Genomic DNA, 26,079 nt, shown 5'->3' with positions numbered 1-26,079 from the left:
TTGGAAATAAATTTGGAGGTACTGCTAAAACCTCACAGGGTACATGTTTCCATTCTTCACAGCTTGTCTCTAATTTAATGAACTGGAAATACATGTAAAACATAACATATGTCTAATAAGGCAAGTCACAGCATGCAGTGTCTGCATCTGGAAAGGATAATCTGGTACCAAACACTATCAAGCTTGCATTTACGCAATATCAAATGTGGACGCTGAAGCCTGTTTTGATACATTCAAAATAAGGTCGAGTCCCGAGTTACACAGGTCGAGTCCGAGTCCAAGTCCAAGTCCGCAAGGTCGAGTCCGAGTCATTCGTCATCATGACTCGAGTCTGAGTCCGAGTCCTCCTAGTCAAGATCCCTAGAGGATGTTTCAGGAGGAAACTAAGTACCAAGTTCGAGTCCGAGTCACGAGTCATACAAGTCTGCTGGTTTTTGAAGTTTCTTCTCTCTTGTAACTAACTACCCAGTCAAGATATAAAACGATACGGTATTGATTATGGAGAAACTGCATTATGAATTTCTTCAGATCGCCATATATAACTCGTTTTCATTTTGTTGCGACATAATACCCTTTTTTCCAGAGCGGGTAACATTTTGGAGTTCATCTAATATAGTTTTGTTTTGACACTGGGGGCGCCCTACAAACGAGACATCACGACTCGTGGTGGCGCTGTAACAAAATCAGTAATGGCGGCGCCCATGGAAGAAACGTCGAGCAATTCCACTCCAAGTTTATCCCCAGAAAATAGTGATGCTGGTCATCAAACAACATTTCCAGCAGTGCCAAGTGGAAGCCGTGGCACAGATGATCAGAAAGATAATTCAACAAATGCATCAGTGGATACGAAAGAGAAAGAGAGAGGGATCTACGCTTCGTACCAACACAACGCGTGTTTGCGAAGAGTAAACTTTGCAAGTCAACATCGTAAGTTTTTATGTTTGTGTTGACTTAAGTAATGCGGAAACAGTGTGTGTGGGGAAAGAATGTTGCAACCTGACGCTACATCAGCGGTTGTGTACAAAGTCTATGGAGAGTCAAGAAAGTTCTCTAAGTATTTCCTACCAAAACTGGAAATGTTTCTCAATCTCAGACAGTCCCAGATTCATGTCTTATCATTTTTGCAAGGACTGACTTTCATTATCATTGGGATGATATATGAAGAAAAAAAGCAGCGTCAGGTTGTAACATTCTTTCCCAATGTGGCATCCCAACGCCACTTGTTGATCATGTTTTATCTCAGGAAGGTCAGTCACTGCAGAAATGTTGAAAAGACAGGAATCTGGGACAGTGGGAGTGGGACAGTGAGAAACATTTTCAATTTTGTAATGTTACTTCCTGTTAGCAGGTACTGAAGTAGGCCTACTTTGAAAATGCACTTGACTCTCCATAGTAAACTTTGTACACAAACGCAGAAGTGGCGTTTGGATACTACATTCTTTCCGTTTAATTTTGTTAATTAAAACAATTAATGGAAAATTATGAAAAATGTATGAAAATTTGCAATATGCGTGCATTGAAATACAGATTATTTAACAACTGTGTTTTTCATTTAGAAGCATTTTTACCTGGTTACTCACACAGGAAAATTGGGTTGGTCTAAATAAGGCCGCCCCCTATTGATGAATGAGGTCCAGTTAGGACTTACATGTAACACGTTTTTACTCTGACTATTTTTACCTAGACTATTTGCTGGTTCGGCACTTACATAGCCGTTGTGACTTTGTTTTAGGAGACTATTGCAATTATGGACTTATTTTTCTCTTTAAAACAAAAAATCCTCCAGAGCAATGAATCAGAAAAAAAGATGAAATATTCTGTAATTAAATGTAGGATTCAATTTAAAACAATGAAGGAAGAAAAGTCTTACTTTAGATAGAATGGAAAAAAAATATGAGTGCACAACCACATCTCAAGCTCAGTTCACTTGGCCATCAGTCCAGCGCCCTATCCATCGAGCCACGCATCGAGCTCGGGTTGGGGTTGTAATTTATTATATTAGGCAAAATGAAAAAAAAAAACATGTTTAGCGTCCTGCCTCTTTGACAAAAAGGAAGGAGGAGGCCCTTTTTTTTTTTTTTTTTTTTTTCAAAATGGCCGCCCGACACATTTTTCAAGACAACGCGGCCGGGCTATTTTTCAAGATGGTTACCAGCTTTTTTCAAAATGGCCGCCACTTGGACTCATTGACTATTTCCACAGCTTTATACACGGTATAAAAGTCTAAAAATACGATTTCTTTCGTCAGAGATCGTTAAAATTTATCAATTTTTGTCTTTTAAAAAAAAAAAAAAAAAAAAAAAAAAAAGGAGGCAGCCTCTAAAAAGGAAGCGGGCGGGGACGCTAAACATGTTTTTTTTTTTACTTCGCCTTATATTACGTACTTGCATAACGGTGCATATGCACAAAGGATGCGCCAGCACAAGATCCGAAAAAAATGCGGGACTGGTTCATGGTAACACCTCAAAATGAAACTGTTCCTAACATTTTTCTACAGGTAGCAGTGGGGCCCAAGATTTAGACGCTGTCTAGTATCTGGGCACCATGGGCTACAGTCATGACCGCAGCTGCTTAGACCTTTTTCTTTCTTTTTTTGATGCCAGAGTAAGTCAAGAGTCCAATTATATCATGATCCAAAAATATTCTGAAGTTGTGATTTTAGCAGACTTGCATTCCACATTTACGTGGTGCACCTTGTAGAAAACCAGTCCGTGCAGTGTTTAAAACAAGTCAAACTTATAGTCCACATGACTTGTTCTACAAGTCTGTCAATTAAAAAAATGCAATGCCTTTTAAAATTTGAAGTATTATTGTACCGTTTGTACAAAGTTCAAAGTGCTTCAAACTCCAAATGGATACACTGGTGGGCCCTATTGATGAAGAGTTAATCACCCGAAGTGTGTGTGTTCTTTTTTTTCTGTTGTTGTCTTCGATTTGGGTCCCATGACACTATATAGTGGCCCCAGCAACAGTTACTTGTTAATTGATATAATCTGTACTCATTATGATAGTGTGAAGATGTCCTGCATCAGTTAAGGCCAAGAAGAAAAAAAATCAGTTGTTCGTCCCCACCTGCTTCCTAATATCAGCCCGCCTCTCTTTTATTTTTTCCTTTTTTTGACTCATACATTGAAAACAATCGCCGCCTTTTCATTTTGTCCACGGCAACTGATATTTTGACTGTCGCAACAAAAACATGGGCCTGAAACTTGCTTCCGTGAAACAGAGACAGCGCAGCACAGTGAAAATGTTAGAAGTTAACCAAACAGTCCTTTTCTGGACTACCATTACTTCCAAAAGGATAACTGACCATTGTTGCAACAAAGAAGGAAAGATGGAAACATTGAAGAAAGCAAAACTACCCTCCCCCCAAATCCATTACATTCCTGACAAATGACAATTGAGACCGTGGACAGATTGAAAAATCGGCGCTTATTTTGAATTGAGCATAACTCAAGAAATATTTAGCCAATTGGAAAGATATTTTCGTTGGTCAAAAGCTAATGAACCATACTCTCTAAATATGTATCGATATTTGCGATGTATTTTTTGAAAAGCTGTGAAAAAGAGGGATCTTAGAGGATTGAGGTTTTTTGACACCCCCTGCATTTCTGTGTAATGATTGTAAAGAAATACACAACCAAACATGGACTGGTGCAACGATATATATTCAGATGGATATTAAGGAATTCCAAGATGCAATTTATGTAATTTTCTAACTTTTATTTTTTGAGCATGAAGACGTATGTGGTGCGATCAAGCTAAATGCGTCGTTTGTTGGCCATGTCGTGTTACATTTTTGAATAGGGCTATCTTTCAGATTATATTTGGTGAAAACCCCATGTGAATATGATCTTCCGTTCAGAAGTTATGGGACTTAGAAGACAGGCAGATCAGAAAGAAGAAAACAGAGAAATCAAACAGAGAAATCAACAATTCAAAATTGAAGTGTCTATTAAGCAACAATAAACATGCTTTATTCAGGCTATTGAAATTAACTCCTTAGCAAAAATGTCACATTTTAACTACTTTATCGTGAGTTTTTCTCAGAAAAAAAAATAGGTGACATGAGAGAGTACATATGTAGCCTTCCGATTTTACAAAAAAGTCAATTTGAAATTTCCACCCCTACTGACCCATTTTGGGCTGTAATCAGAATTGCCGATAAATGACTCATGTACATGTAGCTTGATTGCATCACATATGTTGAGAATGTAGATTTCCACAAGATTAAACTTTGCATCTGTAACTTTAATCCCTTTAATTTTGGATGAATTCCTTCACAGATCCAAATGTGAAGTTCCTCCTGCAAGCCATCAATAAATTGGGAAGGTAAGAGCTTAAAAATGCAATGTTTTTATGAGTACATATAATGGCCTTGGGGTTTATCTGGGTAAAATCATGAAATATTCATTGAAGTTTTCATCCGACAGGTACATGTAGTTTAAATTCCCTTAAAAATAAAACAGCAGCCTGCCCTGTCACAAGAGAAATTCTGGACAGTCTTTCAGAAGCAACTTAACCTGTTACAGGCCTGTGATCGCAAGTAGTATAAATTTGGATGGAATGTTCCCTGATCAAAATTGATCAGGAAAACCCTTGTGGTTTAGCACATACTTCTCAGGGAATAATTGACTTTTGCTCCCCCGAACCAACACCTATCGATTTGTTTGTTCTAAAATGCCCGCAAAGTGTACCTATGACACCTTCTATAGAATTATTAGTTGGTTATTAACATCACAACTCCAGAAACTTTTAGAAATTATGCCAACAAGCTAGAGATCCATGGTTGCCCCACAAAGAAATCAACATCACTTCACCACAACATGTTGCACAGGGAGACTGTTTGTCCAAGGAAAAAAAAAGCAGAAAAAATACACACCTTTAAAAACAAACAAACAAACACGCACTTTGGATTATGGACACAGAGTGGCACAGAAAAGCAGTGATCTTATGCATCTGACATCTCTAACCAGACAAAAAAAAGACAATTGAAATACAACCAGTTTTATCACTGTGGGATTTCATAAACACGCTTTATCACACTTGGAAAAAATACAGGTGGTAATCTTTATTAGAAAAAATAAAAATTGAGAAAATAATTTGATTACCTTTGTTGAACGTGTCACATAAAGCAGGTCATTTCGCTGCCTGTGCGTTATTTACCTTATACTATTTCACCTTTTTTTTTAACCTAAAACAAATGTGATTTTGTTGGCAAGCATGAACTTGCCTGTTAAACTCGCAAGCTGAATAAACTTTCGTCGGTGTACCACATTCATTTCATAGAATACCTCACTTATTCGGCAGATTATTTAAAACAAAAATGGTTTCTATTAGCATTGATTGGCATATTGGACAAAAAGTACAGTTTCTAAAAAGTGACTTATGCATGCGAATTGGAGTATAATTTGAATGAGGGGAATTGATGGAAAAAAAGTGCATCCACCCATCATGACTTGCGTGTTTCTGCCCTGATAATATCTCAGCCGTTACTATCTTCCCCATCTTCCAAGGTCAAAAGGCAAAAATATAGGTTATTTATAAACTTGGTCAAAAGTCAAAATAGGTTGAGTATGATTTAGGTGTTAGTGTTCGAAGCCAACCCACAGAATGAAAGCAGTAGACTTGATGGTGGCAGTAAAACAAAATGTATGGAATGCGTACCATTGGGAAAAAATAGTGATATTAAATTGGCACGGGTATATATTTAACAATTGTTGACTGCTGTGATGGGGGATATGCCGTTTTTAACAGGTGCATACCAATGTTCCCCAATACCTTTGTTCCCCAATACCTATGTGCCCCATACCTATGTTCCCCAATACCTATGTTCCCCAATACCTATGTGCCCCAATACCTATGTGCCCCATACCTATGTTCCCCAATACCTATGTTCCCCAATACCTATGTTCCCCAATACCTATGTTCCCCAACCCTAACCCTATAAACCCTAAGGATTTTGGAGAACATAGGTATTGGGGAACATCGGGTAGACCCTGTTCTTAACATCAGAGGGGTGCTTAGCTCCTGATACGAAGCCAAGGGTGCTATGCGTCCAGAGGGGGCAATAAACGGCATATCCCACATCACAGCAGTCAACAATTGTTTTGTTATATCGTGCCAATAACTCAAAAAGAAAAAGGCTTGTAGCTTACTATACTGTGCAAGAAATAATTTAAATCGTTGCAGTGTGCATGTAATATGCCCTAACTAGACTGGCATCGGTCTCAACTAAAGTGTTCCAATTGGAACCAAAATGGGGCAGATTCATCTTAAGTTGGGACAGGGGCGTAACATAACCTTGTGATAATTGCGAGCTTTGAGACACGAGATTCAGAGGTTACAGTTCTGATGATAATAATTATATAATATTGGATGGCTTTGAGGTGGATACAAGAATATATTGCACGAGCTATGACAATATTGCACGAGTCGAAGACGAGTGCAATATTGTCATAGTGAGTGCAATATATTCTTGTATCCACCGAAAACAAGCCATCCAATATTATTATCAATATTGTCATGGCGAGTGCAATATATTCTTGTACATAAGTGGATACAAGAATATATTGCACGAGCTATGACAATATTGCACGAGTGCAATATTGTCAAAGCGAGTGCAATATATTCTTGTATCCACCGAAAACAAGCCATCCAATATTATAATTATTATTTATATCAGGCTGACTTGATCCGCAAGAAGCACAATTCAAGACACTGTCTTCATTACATCTTTTTCGTTTTCATCAAACGTTTTGAAGCTGCCACTGTAATTGTTAACAACAGTGCGCGTATACCTGGCCTTCTCTGCGCGCTGCATGCGCGCGGCGTGTGCCGTGTTCGACATCACGCGCGCGCTACGCTCTGTTGAGTGGTTGACAACTGTGACTTTCTATGCTCTTGATCAAGCGGGAACCAGCGAAAATGCCCGGATGACTGCAATAACATTGTTATTGCAGTACTTTATTATTGTAGTCATCCGGGAACTTTTTATGAAAGCATGCAATACGCTGATTTATTTTTACCGCTGGAAGCCTGATATAAATAATAATAATAAATAATGGGTATTCATAAAGCGCAGGTGTCACTATCTCCTCCATTATTGGTGCTTAAGGCGCTACATCATTAGGCCCTATTCCGACAGCCCCTACCCTACTATTTTATGGGAAAATTGAGAAAAATACACCCAAAACCATCAATTTCTACCTTTTACCCTTGACTACACGCAGACACCTCCATATAATTGTACACAACAAAAATTGGCAAAAAAAAATTCCCTACCTACCTACCTACCCTATTTTCAAATGCCATGTAATCGGAAGCTCAATGCTGCCATTTCTGCCATTTCGGCGCAAAGCAGCTTATATCAACCACAATAACCACCTCTGCCCTCACAGGTACCTATTTACTCCTGGGTGGAGAGAAGCAATGAGTGACAAAGTGCCTTGCCCAAGGGCACACACACCATAACAAAAAGTTATACCACTTTAAGGTAGAGTGGATCATTTGTCATGCATTTGTTTTGTTTGAAGCAACAAAAGTGCTCAGAATCTAAAGACGGGTGCTTAACTCCTACATGTAACCTGATGAACCATTTTAGCTCAGTCAATGCTGTACATTGTATATTCTGAGGAAACAATATAGGATCTCAATTTGAATTCAAAAGTTGCCAAGTCATATTATGAATCAGCATTCGGAACACGTTCTCACCTATCCAATTGCAGCTACCCGATGTCACACACTGAGTTGACGAATAACAGCAACTGCGTGCACGTGCACTTCATTTCAACGCTTGCGTTTTGCCCCATTACAACCAACTACTTACATAAATTTCCAAACATGCATCACTTGACTCATCTTTGGAAATGACCTTCTTTGATTGTTTTCTTCAAAATGTCAGCATGCCAGAAGGAATAATTTCACAGGGAGTTTTAATAGTGCCATTACTGTCTTTAAACCAAGTAAGCTCTTAAAAAATAATTTGGTTAGTTACTTTTTGGATAGCTGCCAATGATCTGCTCTAACTTTAAGGATCATCAGTGTGTGTGTCAGATGTTGATGCCTAAATTAAGGAAACAGTTACAAAAAAAGGGACATTTGGTAAGTATAACAATGTTGTTTTTAACCCCTTGGGATTCATAGCACCCTCGGCTTTGAGTCTGGTGGTGTGCGCCCCACGGGTGTTAACAAAACCATTCCTACATCACAAAAGTCAAAAATTGTTACAGTGTAAATGTTACATGTACGCTCATTTAAGAGGACAAATTTCAATAATGCATGATTTTTTTAGAGTTCAGTGCTGTGGGGATGGGATTTGACAGTTCTGTTTATGGTTACTTACTCCATATGGATGTCAACTGTTCCCCCCCCCCCCCCCCCCCCCACCCCCGTACCCCAAGGTTGGGGATTGTCGCTTTCGGAATGACCTAATCGACACCCCAGGGGCACCATCCACTACAAAAAGTAAACACACAATTTCAGTGAAAAGAGCAATTGGAATCCTTACCTCTGTGCTCTGAAAATGTATTAAGCACCTAACTCTAGGGGTATCCAGTGCATGGGGATCATTGATAGGTGAAAAAATAAAATTTTATTTGTAAAATATCTCCTGTTTTTTTGGTTTGTCATTCCACAGTGATTTTGTAATAGGCAAGCAAGTCTGCTGTGAGAGATGCTCAACTGAAAACAATGTCAGTGGAGGATTTGATCCAATCAGGAATGAGGTACGAGCATTGTTGAAAACTTTCCGAGTCATTTTTTTAATCATTAAGTCATCTGTTACTTCTGTTTACTACTGTGCTGTCCGGCACCACAGTGTAACAGTGGTGTTAAATTGTGGTGTTGAGCTGCTCTGTTACTGTCATTTTAATCTGACATTACAGCACATTGCGTCCACCTCCCTACAACTAAATGCAGGGACGTAGTCGAGTCCATCACAAGTCCCTGCAAGTCCATCACAAGTCCTCCAGTCCCAATTCAACTCACAAGCTATTCAAGTGAGCTTTGACAAAGGCATTCCTTTGTTATTGTCCATCCACTGTTACTTGTGACTGGACTTGTGATTTATTTGTGATGAAATGACTACATCCCTGATCACATGCTTGCACCAACTTGCGGTGTGGATTCCGTGGACGATCAGCACTTTTTCGACCATTCTTAATCAATTGAATAGAGTTTTGTGCACTCTGTGACCAGTTTTCTAGGCGTGCCTTGTGTTGTTTATGGCTATCGACAAACACATTTCGGGAATATCCGTTCATAAGTGTGACGTCACAATGACCTACATGCAGCAAGGGTCATTTTAATTGGGTAAAATATTTCTTGAAAAAGACACTTGCACATCCGTGCTGAAATGTAGACACGTTTTTATTACTCTGGACACTTGGCCTCCATAAAATCAAATAGTGTGTGTGTGGGGGGGGGGGGGGGGGGGGGCTGGTACCATCTGTCGATGGGGGCGCTGCTCAAAACCGACGATTATGCACACTAACGAACAATGTGTTGTTCACGGGGATACATGTGTGAAATACAAAAAATAGGCACCCGGAACAGCTAATGGCACAAAAGTGCATGACTTCTTTTTGAAAAGTGCACTTTCTCAGAAAAAAAAGACACTTGTTAAAAAAAGGGCATTCTTTACAAAATATTAGTTGGGTAAGCGCTAGTGAAAAAAGTGCATTTGAATAGAAAAAGGGAATAAGGCAGTCTTTACAAATATTTGAGTGGTAAATACCAATAACCTACCTCCCCCCCCCCCCAACCCCAACCCCCGGTGGATGCGCCAATGCCTTATTTCAACTTTACCATATTTAGTGCACACGATGTAGCATTTGAACATTTGGAACCGGAAGTAGTGCTAAGTGGCACGCTTAGCCAATGGGCGCCAGTAATCAGTGGTGCGCGTACATGTATGACGCAGGCACTTAAAGAACCGGAGACTGTCTCTCGCGGAAGCTTTTTACCTATTTGGCAAGTCATTTAGATGATCAACATCTTTACCAGATGTCTGCTATGGCCAAAGGAGAAGGGAAAATTGCAAGGAGAACAAAAATACTCGTATTTATTGTCCGTTTTGAATGTCGCCAGATGTTGGGTAGAACAGGATACAGGTCAGGAAATGTGTGTGTACTATGGAAAGAAATTCTTTGAACTGATACAATGAATAAAACAATGAAAGACAGAAAAATGTAAAAGATGGATTCGCAAGGGTTTGAGAAATGCAACGTTTAACTGACTTTTTGAAGAAGAGAAGAAAAAAAGCTCTTCTAAAAGCCTAATTAACACATGAACGTCACTGTATAAACACTTTGTCTAAACCAAAATATCACTGGCTAAGAAAAAGCTAACCAATACTAAAATTTCATATTCGGAAGATCTAATGAACATCAAATTATGACCTACCTTCGTTAATAACACCAAATATTATCAGCTATAAGTACATACCACAACAACACAAAGATATGACATATCATGAACTAAACACCAAGTTGTACTTTTCCTTAAACTGATCAGTAAACTGGAGATTTTTTCATTGAAATGACATATTTACCTTATCTGAAACAGGTAGTAGTTATCTCTGTCCAAGTTTAATGAGACCATTTGTAAGAAGCCGTTTAACACATGCTTACCTTTTTATTAATGAAATCAGCAGTACACACCAGCTACTCATATGAAATTGAACCATTTATTGGGTCACAGTTACCACTGCATGGCGTCTGCTACTCCACCAGACCAATTATTTATGCATCAGTGGAAATTGAAAGTAAAGAAAGCGGACTATTTGCGTCATCTGTTTCTCGAAAACTGGCCGTTTTGCAGTCTTGTGTATTTTGAGGTAAAGTCACGGTTGTTGTAATAATGAATAAATAGGCCTGTCACGGATAACTTAATGGATCACAGGATTTTGTGGCTTTATTAATTGCCTGTGTCTGCTGTACATTTTGTACCTCGATCATTTAGGAATGCGTTTAATCATTCATGTCTCTAAAGGTAATATACAGCATTTGCAAACACCAACATAAAAAAAACCCAATATATACGGTACCTTACTTGACTGCATTGAACAATAGTTGCAAGCATCCTGTGAAATTGTGGCGCCTGGTGTGCTGTCATTTTCAAGAAAAATTTGTGGTTTTTTTTATCAATTTCCAACGATGGTCGGCCGTCCAACGATGGTCGACTGACCATAGTTGGAAAAAAAATAACTTTTTTCAAATATGGCCCCCAATTTACCAAATTTAGTTAGTCCACATTTTGTTTGCAATTGGTTACACAGCCGTGAACGGGTGCAAGCTAGCTAGTCTGGTTTCCTGACCTGACAGTTCCGTGACATCTATAAATTGCTCCGTTTCGTCTGAAGTATAGGGTCAGGGAACCAGACTACAAGAACAGCATGTTTTTTTTTGGTTTTTCTGTCATCAATGAACACAAAACTTTAAACAATATTTGCTATAAAATACTAACCCCAAATCCATCCATTTCTGAAACTTACATTAAAAGCAAATGTTGTACCTGTACCGTATATTACCTTTAAACCAAGTAAGCTTTTAAAACAATAAGTTGGTCGGTTATTTTTTTTGGATAGCTGCAAATGGTCTACTACCTTTAATAATTTATGGCATTAAATGTCCATTACGTCCCCCTAAACAAAACAAAAATCCTCAAGATAATATCATACAATATTACAAATCTTGGTTCTTTGCTAAAAGCTGTTCTACCCATGCTCTTCGACATATATAATTTCTTTCTCCTAATGAATTTTCAGTTTGTATGCTATATTTAAACTGCAAAAGTACCTCTTCTTTTTTACTTTGGGCGTTTTCAAACCTCTGAAAATAGGCCTACATTTTTAGTTTGGTTTTCTTTAATATTTGCCCTTAATGCACCGAATATAAACCTGAATTATTGTTGGGTCGCAAATAATTCCAAATTAAATAATGTAATGTAACTGGATGCGGTTGTTAGATGTCTCATTCAAAAGTGAGCAACTTTTGTATAACTTGAAAAAAATACTTTAAAATCAAAATCTATTTTTCAGGGTAAAACTCAAAAATAGCTTGGGAAGACCAGCTTTTGGGATTTTTGTTTCGGTGAGTGTTGACTTCAACTCCTCAGATCACAGAATTAAAAAAATGTTATCATTGAAATTTAGCTTTAAATCCTAGTAGATTTCGTTTCATTTTTAAACAAACATTTATTTTGTACTCCTGTTTACTCTGTCATTTAGGTAGAAGCCAAAAACATGATCAAAAAGTGAAAGTGGGGCTATTGCATGCTGGTGAAAATATATTAATGAGAGACTGCAATGTCAGAAATGAAAAAAATGAGGAAGACAATTTAAATACCTAAACTCCCCCCCCCAAAAAAAAGACAACTTTATCAGTTATTCTTTAGAGTGATAAATTTTGAATTTACAAGTAAAAATATTTGTTTACTAAAGCTGAACTTTTAAATGGAAGAATGGAACTTTAAAATGTGCCCCGAATTGTCTCTTTTTCTCTTACATTTTGTGTAAGAATCTTAGTCAAATTTGGAAGAGGGTATGAGTTTGAAACAATTACCCATTTTTGTACAAAAGCTGCAAGAGCAGAATAGTTATCCTTTTGTCAAGCACGGAACCAGAAATTCAACTTTATTTTCAATACATTTTAACTTGCAGTTCGTTACGTGCACAACAAGGAAAAAGAAAGAACTACATGTACTCACCAGAAATTAAATTTCCTGATGAAAACGTGTGAATCAGTTCTCTAGTAACTTGCAAGAGCGCACTTTGTCCGATTGCGCACGGTAGTCTTGTAGGCAGCCACTGCATGCACTGAAGTGTTAGCTAGTGAAGAGAATGTTTTAAAAAAAGGGTAAAAGTGAATAATTTATTTCATAAAATGGGGCGGCCGACACAGTACTTGCTTTTCCCGACGTGTCCAAATACCATAAAAGACGGTATATCAACAATAGTGCGAGCTGAGACACGGAGGAGACGGCACAGCTTAAGGCGTGGATAGGGGTTTTACTCCGACTCGGAAACTTCAATTTATCACAAGACAGATGGGATGTGAGAGGTTCTGGAGGACGAACATTAAACACGGTTGCTCAGTGTTTTTGCCTTCGTGGCCCACGTCACGGGAAATTGTTGTTACTTGTCCAAATTTGTGTAAGTGCATATTTATAAACCTTGAAGAGAGACACTGCCCAAGTCTGTCTTTGTTGCCTTCTAAAGTTCTGCAACTTAGAAGAAAAATTGTTTGTTATGAATACTCCTTCCAGCACCCCATCTGTAGACACAATCTTAAAGGGAAAATACAACATTTGCAAACATCAAAAAATAAAACTACCAAATCATTTTGAAATACCTTGCTGGACTGTTAGTGAATGACAGTGCAAAGCATCCTGTAAAATCATGGCACCTGGTATACTGTCATTTTCAAGAAAAGTGGTATTTTTGTATCAATTTCCAACGCTGATCGGCTGACCAGCGTTGGAAAAAAACTGGCTTTTTTTAAAATACTGGCCCCAATTGACCATCGCACTTGTTTGCAATCGATAACACACCTATGAACGGGTTCAAGCCAGCTAGACTGATTCCCTGACCTTACAATTCCCCAATGTATGTACACTGCTCTGTTTCTTCTTAAATGGAGTCAGGGAACCAGACTACAGGAAAATGATTGTTTTTCTTGGTTTTTATAGCATTTTTGAACCCAAAACCTCAAAAAAAGTCAGTGTAACTATATTTGCTATACATTTCCAACCCCCAAAATCCATCCATTTCTGAAAATTACAGCAAAAGCAAATGATGTGTATTCCCTTTAAAGAAGGGTTAAGGTGAGAATTGCCCCCAAAACGGCAAGATGAAGTCATATTTGGAATAGAGCAGTCCGTGTTGCAGGTTGCAGGTAAAACTAAAATGTTGCAGGTAAAACTTGTGAGTGGTAAGCGATGTGGAACCCATGAGTGTTTTTCAGTAAGTATTTGTGATACGATCAAGCTAAATGAGTCATTTGTCGGGAACTTTCATTTGGAGATACAGGCCAAAATAGGACCACTTCATTACATCACTTCATTACATCTCTTGGTGTTCCGACTTCCACAATTTTTGAACTAAAGATGGTATCAGCATGCGGTTTTCACAGCAGTAATGCTGAGATTGTGCTCTTTTCTAATCTGTAATAATTTTTTTTGGACCGGGGTCGACAAACGGCTCATTTAGCTTGATCACATCACATTTTATAGTTGTAAAGGTATCCTCCTATAAAGGATGTCAACAATGAACCGCCGTCGACAGAAAAAGTTACCGTCGACAAAAAAGAAGCACTTGACAATAAAACGCTGCAACTTTATGATAAAATAACAACACAGTCGTGTGTGTATGTGCCTATTTTTTGTTTTCGAATATTCAACCAGCAAAAAGCTATTTGAATATTTGGTTGATGATCGAATATTCAAGTACTTGGTATATTCAGGACACCCCTGATTTGGGATTGGAATGCTCCCATCACTGTACCCTGCCCACCGATAGTGCCTTACTTTCATGGCATGCATATTTGGTGTAGGGTCATTCCATTAATTTGGGGACCAAAAGTCTGACTTTTTGGTGTCCCTGTTAGACCTGCCCTGTGTAATTTGCCACACAAGTATCATTACAACTGACTTCAAACTTATTTTTAAGTTATTTCAGGCATGAGGTTGTTCAGATTTCTGTCTGAAATCAGACTTTTTGAATCTGAGAGAAAGGCATTATTAGTGTAGAAAGATATGCATTTCAGACATTTTGTCAATTTTCAGACTTTTTTTTTCAGTAGGCAATCTCATCCCTGTTATTTGCAGGTACATGCACTTTGCTTTACACAATAACTCTTGGTGATACAAGGCTTCAATAACGTGTTCTGAATTGATAAAATTTTAAAATCTTATTAATTGGACCCCACTTTTATTGAATGACCCGTATAGAGTTCACGTGTACATCAAGAAGAGAAGATCCAACGTACACGTTTGCTTTAAATCATCAATTTATGGCTGAAACTGGAGTTTTTTGCTTCTTTTGGGAAAAACATGGATATGGTGTAGCCCTTGATTTATGTGAGCTTTTAAAGTGTGTAATGTCTCCAAATGGCGTCAATCGCTTTTCAATAGTGGGAGGGGGGGGGGGACATTCATTGATCTGAACTATTGTGAAGCCCTAACGGCGTGGGGTTCAGGGCCCGCTTAAAGGCCCCGAAAAATGTTGGATTCTAGACGCTCTGTGGTGTGATCTGAGGCAATTTCTATTTAACCAATTCTTTTGAGCAAAAGATCATAATTTAAACATCATTTGTGAGTTTGGAGTAATTGAATCAGCTATTCTGAGCTATAGAATCATATGTAGGCTACATTTTTTTGGAAGAGGACGAAAAAGTCGGGAGGAAAAACGATATGATATCCCCCACTTCCCCCCCCCCCCCTTATTGAAATATATAGAAAAATAACTGTTTCGAAGCGACAATTTTCGTTTGATTGTATTCTTAAATTGTGAATAACTACCCGGTAACAGCCATCGAAACTGACTTTGGGCAACTGGGAGAGGGCAGGATTCTCAGAGTTAACAAAAATTAGGTTTATCGCGCTTTGTAAACATATGCTTCAAATCTTGACCATTGAAATCTTCGGTCATTCACCAGTTGTCTCATCATACTCATAGACATGGATAAAAAAAAAACCAGACACAGCAACAAAGGCTGTTGTCATGCACTCTGTATTATGTTACGCGATACCCCCCCCCCCCCCCCCCCCCCCCCCCGCCTTTTATTGTATTTCAAAACACTACATTCGAATTGACCAATCAAATGTTCAGTCCTAAATTCGGAATGAAATGACATCACGATTTGGTATAGTCGACTCCGATTGGCTGAGGCGCGAGATCGCATAAATCTGCATGCTTTGATATATCGGACATTATACGGAGACTGGCTCCGTGAATAACTGTTGATACTCAGACTAGATGTTATGTAGGGCTACGTAACAAACCCTTATGTCAACAATTGATGATGAAAGCAGCAAAAGGACTCCAGAAAGCCACAATTGATCGGTCCAAATGTCTGAGTATTTCTACAGTAATGGGAAGCTGAAGAAAGTAGCATATTAAGAACCCTCATCTCTGCCAGTATACTTTGCAAAGCATTCTCACATACAAGGGTAGTAACGTTAGGCAAAAAAAAGTCAAAGATTGATATCTTATCAGTCAACTTCAAAACAAATCTGGGTCAGGCGCCGTCATCAATCACGTTCACTTCCAGAAAGTAATATTCGACCTAAATGTTCACTGAGCGTGCACGCATTTTCCTTTTTGGGTATCACGGGGAAGGGAGAGAGACACAGAGACAATATCTGTGATGATTGATCACAGACAGTTTGGAATAAATGGGAAACCGTTTTCCTACTTAATTTCAAATCACAGGGGGGGGGGGGGGAATAAGACACAAAAACTGCCCAGAAAAAAATGAACAAGCGTTTCAGTTTTGGAGTTGCCACATGCAGAGTTTCAAATTCGTTTACTTCCAACGCAGTGCATTTCAGTACAGAATTTTGATTGAGTGCTTCCATTTTCGTTCAAGCAAATATGGTAATAAGAGCACAAGTGTGGTTGCACCATTTGACCCCAAAAAAATCTCTTTTGTGAGTTTGTGAGGTTCTGTAAAGAGCCGGGGAACTCAACATTTCAGACCGTATGCTCCATCTGTCGTCATCAGGAGACTCTGATGACAAACGTGGTAAATGATCAAAAAAATGATCGATCTAGTTCAACCTCTAAAAAGTCATTTTCGTTTTATATTTCAATTTTATTCCTAAAGCCATTTGTGACTTTTCCCTTGAATTGGCTTGTTGACTTTTGCCCAGGCCAGGGGAAAATGTTGCATTTTTAATGGGAAAAAAGGCTTGTGTAAAGTCAGTTTTGAGTACATTTTATTGTAACCTTTAAAAAAAAAAGAAGACTAAGGCCAAAAAAAAAAAGTCTCCGGTTTCTGGTATGCGCGCGCGTCGCCGAAGCCATGCGCGTCGGCAAAATGAAAACGTTTTTTTTTCAATGAAAGATGATGTCTCAAAACCGCCAAACTCACTGGTTTGACTGGAATCCTGCTGCTGCACAATTTTAACGTGTTTTTAGATGGGGTTATGATCGAGAATAAGCTTTATGTGGCCTCTCTGGACTCCCATATATTTGCACTAAGTTTAGTCGGGCACCATTTGCTGTCATCAGCCGACATTTGAAGCAAAAAAGTCAGGTAAAAAAAAAAAAAAGCCGCGTCGCCGCACTACTTTTTGGACAATCTCCATACCAGAAACCGGAGACTTTTTTTTCTGGCCTAACTCACATAATTTGCTCTGAAATGATGTAGGGACAATGTTTTGTACTTTTTTTGACTTTTGAGACATAAAATCGAAAGTACAAAGGTGCTTTTACAGTAACTTTTCAAAATGTGCTGATAAACAGTGCAAACAGTCCTAAAATCCTATAACTGCAAATGGCAGTTCAGGGGTTTGGACAATGCAACGCAGGGAATATGAATAACGTCTCCCCTGGTAGGTACATATTTTATCTGTTGTTTGATTGGCCAAAAAAAAAAGCAATTACAGTAAATGTCTTGCTTGAGAACACAAATGCAACAGTCCAGAGTTTAAACCCTCCATTTCCCGATTTGGATAAGTACTAATGGTGCATAGTGGGCCATGCTTTGGTCACTGTGTAGCGTAAAATTGAGCTTGTCTGATTTTTGAAGCTTTACCCCTTGTTAACTACTTTCACTGATTCATCAGATTAGTGTTTTTCACTCCCTACCTCAGAGTATAGTTTCTACTTTCACAACTTGTGTCAAAATAATAGACGGGTTCATCAAAGTTTGGTCACGTGTGTGACATCAGACGTAAAAATGTCATCGGGCCCATACCGGAAATTCACACTTTTCTCCAAAATTCGAAGGACACACACACCCATTTTGGAGTAAGACTAGTCTTTTGTGATTTACAGAATGCATTTGTACACCCTGTGTTTTAGTTTTACAAAATGGGATTTGTTCTGTGGTCACGTGTGACATTTTGATCGGTCATGTGTGTGACATTTTGTATAAGTTAGTCTTTCTGTGCATAAATTAGCATAAATTTTATTTAATTTATGCACATAAAGACCAACTTATGAAACGTCTTATGAAATTTGCATCTTTACTTACTAGCAACTCTTTAGTGAACAATAATCACTTGTATTACATCACATACAAAAAACTTTGTTCCCCCCAAAAATTGTCTATAGAATATGGCAATAAGGGTCATATGTAGTCCATACCACTGGGCGATTCTTCAGAAATTAAAAACTTAATTATTTTTTGGGGGAAAAAAGTTCTATAGACAATTTTTTTTCTTGTTTTTGTCGATCACCCAGGTCATTGTTTGTGAGAACCGGAGTCCAACGCAACGCTTGACCAGCATGCTGCTAACCCATGAGCTGATCCATGCTTACGACCACCACAAGGCCAAAGTAGACTGGACAGATCTCAAAGCAGTTGCTTGTAGTGAGGTAAGTCTATTCCAGTTTCTAACATCTCCCACCATTCACCAAACGGCCTTTCACACGCTTTCCAAAGTCTCCGTGTTGGACCCGTGTTTTCAGGAACCTCTTTCACACTAGTAAGAGTCCAACATGACTTCTTCTAGCCCTGGGGCCAATTTCACGTCCCTGCTAAGCACAAAAATTTGCTTAGCACAAAAAAATCTGGCTTATAAAGGCAGCTTACCGGCCAAATTTCCATGTGATGTACATGTATATTGTGCGTGATTATATTCAGCTGTTGTTTGCTTAGCATGAAAATCACATGGAGTTTTGGCTGGTAACCTGCTTTTATAAGCCAGACTTTTTTTGTGCTAAGCAAATTGTTGTGCTAAGCAGCGCCGTGAAATTGGCCCCTGATTAGGACTAAGGTTATGAGAGGCTCTTTCCGTTGTAAGTGCGATGAGTAGCATGCCTTGCCTACTCGTGCGCTCTTGTTAGCCTTTACGACTAAGGGCTTGGGACAATGGGAGATTAGTGTTGACAATAACATCGAGGATCTGGGCCAAGTCCTCGGGAAGTTTTTGTGTACAGACCTTATGGGAGATGTTGAAAAATAGTTCGAGGACAAACAATAGGAACAAAAGAACGGAACAATAGGAGGTCCTCATAAGTACAGGATAACACTACTCCATGTGATGGGACCAGTTCCAGTGGACCCCTGTTGATTTTAACACGGGTAGGTCGAGACGATGGTGCGAAAAGGCCTTCCCATATCCTACTCCATGCCAAATTAACATAAAGCACAGTGCTTTTAAAATGCCGAATCAGTTGTCTTGGCTTTTAGTTGGTAAATAATTGTCCAGATTTAGTATGTTGTACATTTATCACATACCACGGTTCACTAACATGTATGTACATGTATGCTGGTGCATTGCACTATCCTAATATGCTGATAATTGTTCTTCCTCAACCCCATGCCATAATTGTCAACTTCCAAAATGAGTCGACACGTCAGATGCCATGAGAAACAAAAGCACTGATAGATTATTTGCTATATCGACTGACAAAACACAACCGTTTACCAACTTGAAAACAAGTCTCGACAGGGTTAAGTTTGTACTTACTCCACACATAGTATGTTCTACTCAGATTAAGGACTACATTGTTGTTTCTGACTTACGTTTTCATAAATCATTGATGCAGAAATCAACCATTCTGCGGCTTGTCTCAGTTCAAAATGAAACAGACTGGTTGCGAGTTTCACATTAAAAGATTTTGCCCTTCTGGCCACACACAGTGCGAGCTGTGAGTGACAGCCAAATGAGGACAGATGCCAAATTGCTCTAATGTAACATGCATGCTTGCCGGCCGCGTTATTTACCGACAGCCACTGATTGGGCACTGATGCAGGGAAGAGTCAATATGGTCAGCCCTCTCCATCTCCGAAACAAAAATCGGGGAAAAAGAAAATTCAATTTCAACTGGCTTGCCCTAAGGGGTTAGCTAAAGTTAGAGTACAAACAATAGGAGCAAAAGAAGGGAACAATTGGATGTCCTCATTAGTATAGGATAACATGACTCTGTGCGCCTGCAGTGGACCCCTGTCGATTTTACCACAGGTACCGGTAGGCGAGACGATGGTGCGAAAAGGCCATTTCCTAGCCCATGCCGAAAATGCATAAAAGCACAGTGCTTTCAAATGCTGAATCACTAGACTTGACTTTTAGGTGGTAAATAAGTGGTCAGATTTTGTTTGTTGTACATAGGGCTGTGCATAGGAACTGAGTAACTGAGTACCCGACCATTGATTTCAGGAATTGGTTCCAGATTATGGGATTGGGTACAAGTATCTTTACAAATTACCAAGTACACTTGTACATTGTAACTTCTCAGACAAAAATGTGAAAAAAGGTTTTGATTGTCATTTGTGGGGAACCTTTAAAATGAAAATCAAGCTACATGATGGGGAAAAAAATAATCATTCCATAAATTTGGGGTCCAGTTTTTTGTGTGTCCATGTTACATCTGATATAAGATTTTGTAAATTCAGGAGACATTCTTTAATAGTACCTTCTATCTCCAAGATAGAAACCTGCCACACAAATAAAACATAGTTTTGAAGTTAATTTTAATGATACTTGCATTACATACTACACAGGTCAGGTGTAATAGGGACACAAAAACTTGTCACTGACTTTTGGACCCCAATTTTATGGAATGACTCAAAACATATTTCATGTTTATGACGCTTGTGAAAGTTATACTTTACACCAAAAAGCTATGCTCACACATACTGAAATTTGTATCCTTGTGGAGACATTTCTTTGTTCTCGTGTAGTAAAGTCTTCGAGTTTGAAAGTGAAGTTTCAAAATGCTCTTATTTTAACCAGAATTAATTTCCTTGGCTGAAGTTCGGACTTAATATCCCTTTTCTAAAACTCTTCCATTTTAATACGACTTATCAACCAACCTTGGAAATTCCTAGTTTTTGAGTAAAATCCATTTATCTATTTCGTGAAAACCTTGTGGAGATATATTCATCTATAGAAATTGCCCTGTGGAGACGTATACAATCTTTTGTTCCCTATTGTGTGCACGTCTCCAGAGGGCACGGTGTATCAGATCATGTGTGCTGGGAACTGCACTATCCTATGCCTATAATTGTTGTTCCTCAACCCCATTCCATAATCGTCAACCTCCAAAGTGGTCAAACACATCAGATGCCATGAGAAACGATAACACAGCACAGCACTGGTCAATTATTGGCTATGTATCAACTGACAAAATACAACCATTATCAATGTGAAAACAAGTCTCCACAGGTTAAGTTTGTATGTACTCCACATATGTACATGTATGTTCTACTCAGATTTAGGACTAGTTTCTGACTTACCTTTTCATATCATTGATGCAAAAATCAACCAGTCTGCAGCTTGTCTCAGTTCAATATGAAACAGACTGGTTGCGAGTTTAACATTAAAAGATTTTGCCCTTCTGGCCACACATAGTGCGAGCTGTGAGTGACAGCCAAATGAGGACTGATGAGCGCGGCATGCCAAATTGCTCTAATGTAACATGCATGCTTGCCGGCCGCGTTATTTACCGACAGCCACTGATTCGGCACTGATGCGGGGAAGAGTCAATATGGTCAGCCCTTTCCATCTCCGATACCAAAATCGGGGAAAGAGAAATTCAATTTAAACTGACTTGCCCTAAGAGGTGAGATGTACATGTACGGCTGAGTTGTTTGCTGTACGTGCGAGGGTTTGTAGCTTGGGTGTCCAGTTTCTTTGGCTAGTGTGTCAGATGTACGACGTGTGTTGCTCTTTTGACCTAGTTGACTGACCCTATAACTTCCTAGGGGGTGTGCAAAGTTATATTGAAATTGGAGGATTCAGGACTGTTAGGGCTATAGACATATACATGTAGTATCATTTAATGATTTTCATGCATTTTGTTTTGCCCAATAATGACACCACTCAAAATCCAAAGAAGAGTGTTCAAAACCCATAATCTGTTGAAGTTTCAGCTCAGTGGATATTACATTTTTCTAGAAAACAGTGGAAAACCATGCACAGCCTTTTGCCCAGGAAACACGATTTTGTGAATGTTGCTCTCTATTTCCAACAATCAGTCAATTGACTGATCGTTGGAAATCACCTACATTTCTTGATTTCTTCTAAATGACAGCAAGCTAGACGGAATAATTTCAAAGGGTGTTTAGTACCAGTACGATCTTTATATCCAAATAAGCTTTTTGATGATCATAATTCAGTAATCACTTTATGCACAAATGCAAATGATCTTATATGCCTTAACTTACATGTACATGGACATGAAGGCTGTCTAATTCAAGATGTATGTTTATATGGTATAAAGCTAAATGCCAATTTTGTCCACTAAATATTGAAGCCTTTGAACAACCTACCCTTATGTTTCCTGCATTTTGCAGAATCTCCTCCATTAATTTGACAAACATACTCTTGATAATGATCAATGTGTTTACCGACGACCTCAGCGGTGTTGTTTGGGCCCATGTTAAAACCAAAAGTTTACTCGCGATTAGAAACACAATCTGTCACTGAAAAGGATTCCAAATGTACTGGTTAAAAAAAAACATATAGCGACAGATTGCACCTACGTGAAAATCTAGGTCAATGTTTCAAAGCACTAGCTTTGTGATCTGTAATCAGAAAGCCTTTTAGTTAAGGCTTGACAAACACTCTTAACTTCTAATCAGCAAACCAGAGTGGCTTGTGGATGCTAGAGAGAGAGTTGATGTACTGTTAGCAACATTTCTCTCTCAAATGGACTTTGCCTTTTTTAAGCTCAGGCAGGCCCAGCTTCTACATATCGCTTTGTGTTCAGTCGGTCGGTCTGTCCCGGAAAATTGACCAAAAACGAGCCCCTTAGGTTTCCCATAAAATATAACTACCAATTACCGAATGCAATGCCGTCGTCAGTAAATGCACTCTTGGTGAAAGTTTTTGGAGCACGCCTCTTTGTCTCGATCGATGCGCATGCCCGTCTTTTTGGCATATGAAGTGAGACATTCCGGAACCGGGCCAGAGCTTATTGTGCACTCGCGCTTGTTTTTTTAACAAATACCCACTGACTAATGGAAAGTTTGACAGGAAGATAAACTGAAGCGCTTGTTTTCAGAGAGATAGACGCGGTATGCCATTTTTCAATTGTATAAGTGCAAGTTTATGAATTACAACCATCTGATGATGTATTAGTACAGATAGCAAGCAAACAAGCAAATTTATCAATCTCTATCCCGAAAAAAAATATGCTTTTTAGAATATCTATGTTGGAATAATTTTCCTTGAATCGTTTGTGTACAATCTATGAGTATCATTATAAACCTTAGACTTTCATTATTGTCATAATGTAGCGCGATCCTACTGGGCTCTTGTCCGCCAAATCCGGCCAAACGCAAGAAAAGGGGACACACAGACGGGATTTCTAACTCTGAAGGAAGATCTCATTTATTTCGCCAAGCGGACTCTGCGGGCAACTTGCCGCACCGGTACCAGAACTGCAACTGATCAATTCCCAGCATAGACATGCACACAGTCTGAACAAATGTTTACAAATGTAGCAACTTTACCCAACCCTGGAATCCAGCCAAGCCATATACCGCGAAAGTGAACAAAAGAACCCACTTAGCCAACCTATTTGTAGAGCCTATTTCCGGAGCGCGCACTAGCCAGACCCAAAACCAGGTCAGGTGCGCGCAGCTGGAGCCCCTCCGCCGGAGCACTAGTGCTAGAAAGCAATGACAACAAAAGTGTGCACAGACTGTCCGTTACAATAATAAAAGCGTTTCATGAGCTTTTTCATTAGTGATCTCTGTTATGATGTTCTGTTTTCATACCAGTAAGTACAGAAATGACAGCAGACTAATATAGTGTCAAAGCAGTCAATGCAAAAGTTGCCAGGATTTTTTTTTTTTTAGGGGGGGGGAGGCTAAGTGTGAAATTCATTTTATGAATATATATCAGAATTCTTGTCAAACTTTAATGTAACCTATGGAAAAATCCAACGGCAGCCATTTTCTGTGGTGGCGCATGCTCGTGCGAGTCGCGCTCAGGTAGTACACACTCACTCCGGGCTCCTTCAACCAATAGGTAATACCGAAATCCCAATGCGCCTCGTCTTTAAGAACGCGTGCAGCATTCAGTGACACCATCGCAATAAGAGCTTCTAATTCTGGTCGCCAGATTCCAGTATGAGGTATCTGCGGACTAAAATTGTTTGAGGTCTTCTTTACAGATCCGTGCAGCTAACTTGAGTGGCGACTGCTCCTTCCTCAGTGAGAAATTCTACAGATGGAACATTGGTGCCAAGTACAATAACAAGGTGAGTGCTTTCATGAGAAAAAGGAATTTTTGGGCAAGTTTCTGAATAGTTTTTTTTTGGAAAGAAAGACCATATAGGGTGAGTCAAAAAACATGAAACCCAAATGTTGGGACTATTGTTTTATTGAAGTTCTGCATGTAGCACTTTCAAAATCTAGGATATGAAAGCCCAACTCATAAGCTTTCTTTTAGTACAAGAATCATTCAAATCACCTACGTACTTTTCAAGTTACGGAATATTAAACACAACCACCGTTTTAAAGTTCTGTCCATGGATCACACAAAAGTTGTGCGTTCTTTCAGCAAACCGAAGACAATTCACACACATTCCTATGTGATTTGTTTTCATTTAGCTAAAGAACACTTACCCTTTTGTGTTCCGTGGACAGAACTTTAAAACGGTGGTTGTGTTTAAAAGTCTGTCACTTGAAAAGTACATGAGTGATTTGAATGATTCTTGTACTAAAAGAAAGCCCATGAATTGGGCTTTCATATCCTAGATGTTGAAAGTGCCACATGCAGAACTTCACTAGAACAATGGTCCCGACATTTGGGTTTCCGGTTTTTTTACTCGCCCTGTAGTAAAAAAATTAGTTTTTCTTAGTTTAAGTCTTTTTAGGGGTGGGATAGGGATAAAAATCAAGGGTATAACCTGTCCAATGTAAACTCCCCGCCCCTACCCTCATCCCACTCGTCTCCACCTAAGCTCCACCTTCTTGAGATAGGACACAAGACGTCCAATTTCCTCTCTCACTTGAGGTTTCTCCGTTGTCATCCTAGGCCTGCGTCAAGAGACTAGCCGTCAGCTCCATCATAGCAACTCGAGATTTGTCAAGGGAAGAAGCTGACAAAACTGTCGATGGTGTCTGGGAGACCTGTTTCCATGACTACGCGCCCTTCACGGACATCCCACACAAGGCAGCCGATTTGAAGTTCAGCCGCTTTTCTAAATACTACGACCCCAGGTGACCAGTTGTCACAATACTCTCAATAGGAAATGTTGCAATCATAGAGTTCTTGCTGTTTTTAAAAGGCCCGTGTAAATGGATTTTTTTTTATGCAGTCCCTAAAAATGCACCTTTGAGTCCCATTTAATTTTATTTTCAGTTTTCTTTTAAGCATTTGTAAGGGCAAATTCAGTGACTTTTTGGTTTTTATGCTAATGCAGATTTCCATATTCACAAGCAAAAGTGCGATGTCATTTCAGGCAGAACACGCCAATGTTACAGCTATTTCGGCGCCAAAAGTGGCCAGAATTTTGGATATTTTGGAAATGTTCTTTTCTGTGGGGATTCCCTCCCTACCGTGGTTGTTTCAATACCTGACAGTAAGCCATTCAGCAAACTTAAATTTTCTCGCATATGTTTTCAGTGAGCAAATTTTGGGGTTCACAATTTGAACAGAAAACTCCTAATCTGAGCAGTGTCTTCCTGAAGTGACATCACAGCAACAGCGCCCTCATTTGTCAAGAAAAGCATGGGCAATTTTAAATGTTTTAAAGTACATATTTCAATAAAAATTAGCCAACTTTTCTCACATATGTTTTCAGTGAGAAAATTTTGGGTTCAAAATTTGAACAGAAAACCCCTAATCTGAGCAGTGTCTTCCTGAAGTGACATCACAGCAACAGCGCCCTCATTTGTCAAGAAAAGCATGGGCAATTTTAAATGTTTTAAAGTACATATTTCAATAAAGATT

General features: G+C 39.0%; 1 protein-coding gene across 1 annotated transcript; it reads left to right on the top strand.

Moving 5' to 3' along the window:
- Window positions 1–655: 655 nt before the first annotated feature.
- LOC119726769 (mitochondrial inner membrane protease ATP23 homolog) lies at window positions 656–25,802 on the top strand. The gene is made up of 6 exons (XM_038198612.1): window positions 656–927; window positions 4,287–4,332; window positions 8,639–8,726; window positions 18,410–18,544; window positions 24,296–24,382; window positions 25,162–25,802. The coding sequence occupies exons 1-6, from the start codon at window positions 690–692 to the stop codon at window positions 25,348–25,350; spliced, it is 783 nt and encodes a 260-aa protein (XP_038054540.1). The 5' UTR covers window positions 656–689; the 3' UTR covers window positions 25,351–25,802.
- The last annotated feature ends 277 nt before the right edge of the window (window positions 25,803–26,079 follow it).

Source organism: Patiria miniata, unplaced genomic scaffold (genome assembly GCF_015706575.1).
Source record: "Patiria miniata isolate m_02_andy unplaced genomic scaffold, ASM1570657v1 HiC_scaffold_2, whole genome shotgun sequence".
Lineage (NCBI taxonomy): Eukaryota > Metazoa > Echinodermata > Asteroidea > Valvatida > Asterinidae > Patiria > Patiria miniata.
The sequence above is the reverse complement of the archived record's forward strand: the minus strand, read 5'-3'. Positions and strand labels throughout refer to the sequence as shown.